General features: G+C 39.2%; 1 protein-coding gene across 1 annotated transcript in view; it reads right to left on the bottom strand.

Annotated features, from left to right (window-relative positions):
• The window catches only part of LOC100745935 (discoidin domain-containing receptor 2-like), a 92,877-nt gene that overhangs the window by 39,543 nt on the left and 46,983 nt on the right, over positions 1–6,351 (bottom strand). The window contains exon 6 of the mRNA XM_012382802.3: positions 712–919. Within this exon, the coding sequence (XP_012238225.1) occupies positions 712–919 (208 nt within the window). The remainder of the gene's footprint in view (positions 1–711; positions 920–6,351) is intronic.

Here is a 6,351-nt window from a genome sequence, read left to right as displayed (position 1 = left end):
TATATACATATATATATATATATATATATATATATATATATATATATATATATATATATATATATATATATATATATATATATATATATATATATATATATATATATATATATATATATATATATATATATATATATATATATATATATATATATATATATATATATATATATATATATATATATATATATATATATATATATATATATATATATATATATATATATATATATATATATATATATATATATATATATATATATATATATATATATATATATATATATATATATATATATATATATATATATATATATATATATATATATATATATATATATATATATATATATATATATATATATATATATATATATATATATATATATATATATATATATATATATATATATATATATATATATATATATATATATATATATATATATATATATATATATATATATATATATATATATATATATATATATATATGTACATGCGTGAACGTACTACGGGTACTGTACGTTTTATCGCTCGACACTTCAGACCGGGGAACGAGAAATGTTTCGATGAAGATTGTGCGATATATCATACCGCGGGGATCGCGTGTTTCGTGTGCTTGTTCTTTCGAGAGGGAGCCGCGAATCCCAATATTTTCACGTCGACTGGCGCGCGATTGTTCGAACACGAGGAATTTTGCTCGCTTACCGGAATCGAAGGTCACCTCGCTGATCATGATCCATCTGTCGGAGAAGTGAAGCCTCAACTTCACGTACTTGCCGACTCGATGATGGAGCTTGATGGTGATGTTTCTAGATGATTCGAAGATCTTGTCCTCCATGTAGGTATATGTTATTGGCTCGCCCGTGTAATATTTGCCACCGATACTGAACAGTATGTCGACTTGGGAAAATATCTGAAAAATAAAGTATAATTTTTTGTCAGTCGAGATAAGAGAAAGAATAACAGAGAGAGAGAGAGAGAGAAAGGAAGAAATTTTCTGAGAGAGAAGATCCGTGGACTTTGTACGATAATAGAAGTGGAATATAACTCTTCGTGTCAATAGGAAACAGCTCTGAGACACGTAAACAGACACGTGAAGATATTGGAGACACGCAACCTCGGGTGGTTTAGGTTTGGGGCGCGATATAATATGAAATTTTTAGGCGTTCTTAGTCGAATCTTTTCTATTTGCCATTTATGATTTACGATCCAATAAGAAGTAACATAGAAATCTAACAATAAGTTAGAACTGAATGAATACGGCGCGAGTCTGACAGAGGAAGGTCAAAAGATTTGAAAAGAGAAGAAATTGGAGATGGTGGGATCGGCTATTGTAGTTAAAACGGCGTTTGATCAGATCTGTAACTTGAATATTGAAATATTTTTTAGATTTTTATTTCGAATACGTGGACATCTTACGAGATTGAAAAATTCTTCTATAGAAGAATTGACCAAACTTCAACGATCTGACGATCCAAGTTTCATTCGATAGGAAGAATGCTCGTCTATTTTATCCTCTGGATCGAAGTTCAGAAACAAAGTATCTGCATATTAGAAGAGAACGGAGCGAAACAAAGATCCATTTCTATCAAAGTGGCGGTAACTGGGAGAGATTGATCGAGGTGGCCTTAAAATACATCGGAAACCTAAATAAGCCGGCGTATAGACGAAATAAAACAGACGTAGACGAAGTGAGACGTTGATGGATAGAGCCGACGTGAAAACCCGCTCTTCGCCGAAGAAGATTTAGGAACAAAGTAAAATACGATCCTCCGGCGCGGAAGAAACAGAGGAAGAGATAGAACGAAGAGGCAAAACGAAAGTCGTATGACTTTTGAGAACGTTATAAAAGTTTAATACGTCCCTGAAGTTCGATAGGGTATATGATCTGATCATAAATCAGGGATATTATCCGAGGTCGCAAAAGGCTTTACTTAGCCAGCGTTGTATCGGCGCTACGTTCGTATGATCTTGCCGGTCGTCACGGGATTTGAGTATTTTACGATCCATCTCGTCCGTTTTTTGTTCCCCGTCTCTCCCTCTCTTCTCTCTTTTTTCCTTTCCCCCTCTACATTTTTTCTATCTCGCTCTTCTTTCTTTTTTTTTTTTGCTTTGCTATGAAAGCGCACGTAAAAAACGTCGCGTGGAAGATGAAAATTGAAGCTATCGAAAGGAATAAAAACTGCAGCCACCATCGAATTTCACGTTGACAAAAATGTCAAGTAAAAAAGAAAAATAGAGAAAAAGAAGAAAGGAAAAACAAAATAACGAGCGAAAGAGGACAAATTGAATTTTCGACGGTGCAGCCTGTCGAGCGGTGAAATCCAAAGTGGATAATAATGCGAATCGCTCCGGATCGAGAGACACGAACGATAATTGGAAATTTTGTTAATTTCCGGGTAAAAAAATATTGTCGAATAATACGGGTATACTTGGCGCAACTTGTGAAACGAGATTTTAAAATAGGTCAGCAGCTGAAATTTACATGTTACGAGGTTTGAAACGAGTTATTTGAGACATTTCGTGTATAACGAGCTCGAACTTTGTACGGAGCACGCGCGATGTGAATTTGGAATTGTCAGTTTGTAAGGATTGCTATTTTCTTACTACGATACGAGGATTGATATTACGAAAGGGATATACATATTTTTCGATCATAGGCTACATCGGCTACATTCGTCTTCAATATTACACGCGATATATGCCATCGATGCTGTTTGTTACGTAAACCGTAGGAAATTTTCTAATTTACTCGTTACATCGTTTTCACCGACTACAACGTTATGAGCGTACGAGTGTACGGTAACGTGTTGCTTTGCGACTTGTCGATTCTACCGCGACAGTTTAACGCTTATTTGCATATATTAGTCACCAACTGAAGACGATCCAGACGCATGTGTCCGACGTAGACCTGTTGAAAATCGCTTCTAGGAAATGTTCTTAACAATGTGCTTTCTCATTGTATCGGTATAAATGGTAAAACCGTACTTTGAACCAACAGCTATAAACATACGTATGTAGACCTCAAAAGGCGAAACGAGTTCCGTAACAAAAAAAGGAAATCCTTGAAATTTCAATTCGAACGAAAGACCATGGAAAAACTACTATTCGCTGTTTTACGGGCTATCGAATTATCCGTGGAAGGAAAACTTGCTTTCAGCCGGCGCGGCGTTGCGGTGGCGTACGAGCCGAAAGTCGATAATGCGATTGTCACAACCGCGGGGCAACATCTGGAACGGATTCGTCGTCGAATCGGTTCCCGAAGATTTCGTTATCGTAATTCGCGTCATGTAAATCCAATTACGAAAGATTCGTTTCAGGCCCGATGGGAGTCGGAAACGATATCCCAACGACGGCGTAGAGACGGACGGAGATAGACAGAGAAACGAGAAAGAGAACGAGGCGTTTATCCCGCCGCTATCGATATCGATGTTCCTGTATCCGTCGCTTTGCCTGGTGGTTCCCTGCTGGTGGATCGTCATAAAACTCGTTTGCTTCACCCTTGTCGTCTCTTCGGGGTGGATTTCGGTGGCGAAGGTCCGTCGACACCGGCCGTGTATTCAATCGAAGCTCGACGAGAGACAAGCGAGGAAAAGCTGTGCGAATGTGTGCGGGTAGAGAACGCGCTCGACCGCGCCAGGAGTCAGATGCAGAGAGACGGAAGCCGCGCACGGATTATCCGATATAATATACCGGATGAAGCGCAATAACTGATCTGGAAGTAAATCTCTTTTTTACAGTACGGTTCAACGAAGAAAAATGGAGAAGCCTGGCCCGGCGAGCGGCTCTTTTTTCCTCTGGACCGGGAAAATGATTTCGTTGAAACGTATCTGCAGTTCTCGCGCAAACAGAGAGCCTTACGCTCAAAGAGCAACATTATTTCATTCTATCGACGATTCGAGTACAACGTAGCAGCGTGTATAAACGTTTTAAAACGTTCTAATCTTTCGTTCATGCACGGATTTTTCCTTCTATCTCGTCATCGTATCGATTCGTCGGTTCTTTCATGCTTTCTCCATCTACGTACGTAGATCCAGTGGCCTACGTGTAATTTAACGAGATGATTTGACAGACGAAACTGGATGGTGCTTTTAATTAGTCGACTCGACGTTTCGTTACATCCTGCAAAGCGAGAGCTCGGACGTTTTTAAAAAATCATGCAGAGCCGGATTCGATTCGGTTCGCGTGAAAATAGTCGGCAGGCTCGGTCAGTGCAACGCGGCTCATTTCGCCCATTAGCCGGTCGTCGAGTCTTATGTATTATGCGGAATAGACGGCGCTCGCTTCCATTCGTGACCGTCAAAGGGAACGCACCCACCGGTGAAATTGAAATGGAGTCCGTAGGAAAGAGCATTCGTAAACAAAATTGACACGAGAGCAGCCCGGGATCTGAAGGGGGCGAAGAACCGTTGCATCGAGACCCGGTAGAGGATGCAATCACGGAAATTTATGCACTTTGACAAGCCGGAACGGTGAACCGGCGGCAAAGTAGACCGGGTTTCGGTCCTTACACGACCAAGGAAAAGTATTTGCACACTGTCAGAAACGCAGTGAAAGATCTTATCAGCTTGTCGAGTTTGCTCGTTTTCGTTTCCTTCTCTTCGACGAAGAAGGAATAAGTAAATCGACTCGCAGACGTCTCGGTCGTTACGTTTATTAAATTGCTACGCCAAACATCTCTCCGCGTATACAAGAAAATTACAAAGTGATCTCGTTACTTATGTTCGAGATTTCGTCAACTTCTATCAAACCGGATGCCGCCATCTCGTTTATGCGCATCGACCAATATCGGAGCAAACGCGTTAAAATGATCTACTCCTCGAACTTCGAATGAAATTCTATGACTCAAGGTATCACGCGTTTAACGATATCCCGGTGTCGTTACTTCCAACTTGAGCGCGATAGTCTACGGTCTAGAACAACCGGTGTTGATGTACGATCAGAGGATTTTGTCTTCAGCACTTCATTTCGATTCGTCGTTTCGATAATGAAAATTTGCGTGGCTGGATTTTATTACCATTCAGCGAGAGAGAAGCTAGATAAGTCTATAAGTTTTCGTTTAGAATGAAAACGTGAGCTAATTTCTACCACTATACCTGATCAAACAGAGAGTTTTAAGAAACGTGTAAGATCATCTAGGACTGACCAGAAGACAGCTAAGAGTATTTTTTAGAACTCATGACATTTAACACGCTATGGTGGGCACAATCGTGGATACATGAGTTTTAGCTGGAATTATCGTAGTCTTAAGATTTGTTACCTGCTAGTTCTGGGTCACTCGAATTAGAAAATATCACAGGACTGGTAGAACTGACTCCGCCATAATTTTGTCAAATCTAACGAGTTTGAAAAGTTTTTTGTCGGATCAGGAGAATTTGAAGTGATTTTTTTTTGAAATGGTTGCTAGTAAGTTTGATGTGTTTGACCACAGAGACTGTCAGAGTCCACGGATTTGGGATAATTCTAGTTGAATCCTGTAAGTCCGTGCGTATATCGTGGAAGACCTCAGGTAGGTCCCATAGTGGATATAGTATGCCATGGAACCGGGATACTATCACGGTAATGTCAAATAAATCCCATTGTTCCGGGTTTATATCCAGACGATCCCATGATCCAACTAGAGCACGACTATGAGGTCATTGGATTCGATTCGCTTATAATACAAATGTGCGAGAAAATTTTACGATTGCTGTGAGCCGCTACGCAAAGTGCAATCTCAGATAATGCAATGGAAGGATTAAGGAACAGGGAAGTTCATAACATAGTAAAGAAAGAAAAAAACTCAATGACGCGGAATTTTTTTGCAATTAGCAATCCTTTTTCTTTCCTTAAATCCAATGGGCTTTGTTATTTTATAGCTGTTAGTTCGATGTGACTAATTATAAACTAAAGATTGGATTTTCTAATTCCTCGAAACATGCATTCGAGAAAATACCAAGTCAGGAAATTCGACTGTCCACCCCCAGCAACTTGTCCAACTCACAATCATTTTTCCTCCATAAGTCCGCAACATTTAAGACTAAACTCATCGAGAGCACACGTATTTCATCTACAAGTCTGCGCGCCTATCTTGCTTTTTTCAAACTGTCCTTGCGCTTCAAAGAGACTCGATTGCATCAAGTTGCAGTTCGAAGGAACCGAGTAAAAGTTCGCGTAAACGATCTCTCGTACTGCAACGCGTACATATCTAGAATCCTTCGGCAAGTACATTGTTTCACAAGAAAAATTCCATCTCCGGTATATACAAACTACGTGTTTGCAAGCCAAAAAGTCCCGTAATAATTAGAAAGTTAGCGGCTCCTTTTGCAGTTCGTTTGCAGCTAATTTCTTGTCGTCTTTAAAGAC

This window comes from Bombus impatiens, unplaced genomic scaffold (assembly GCF_000188095.3).
Source record: "Bombus impatiens unplaced genomic scaffold, BIMP_2.2 scf_0197, whole genome shotgun sequence".
Classification (NCBI taxonomy): domain Eukaryota; kingdom Metazoa; phylum Arthropoda; class Insecta; order Hymenoptera; family Apidae; genus Bombus; species Bombus impatiens.
This window is presented reverse-complemented; position numbering and strand designations above follow the sequence as displayed.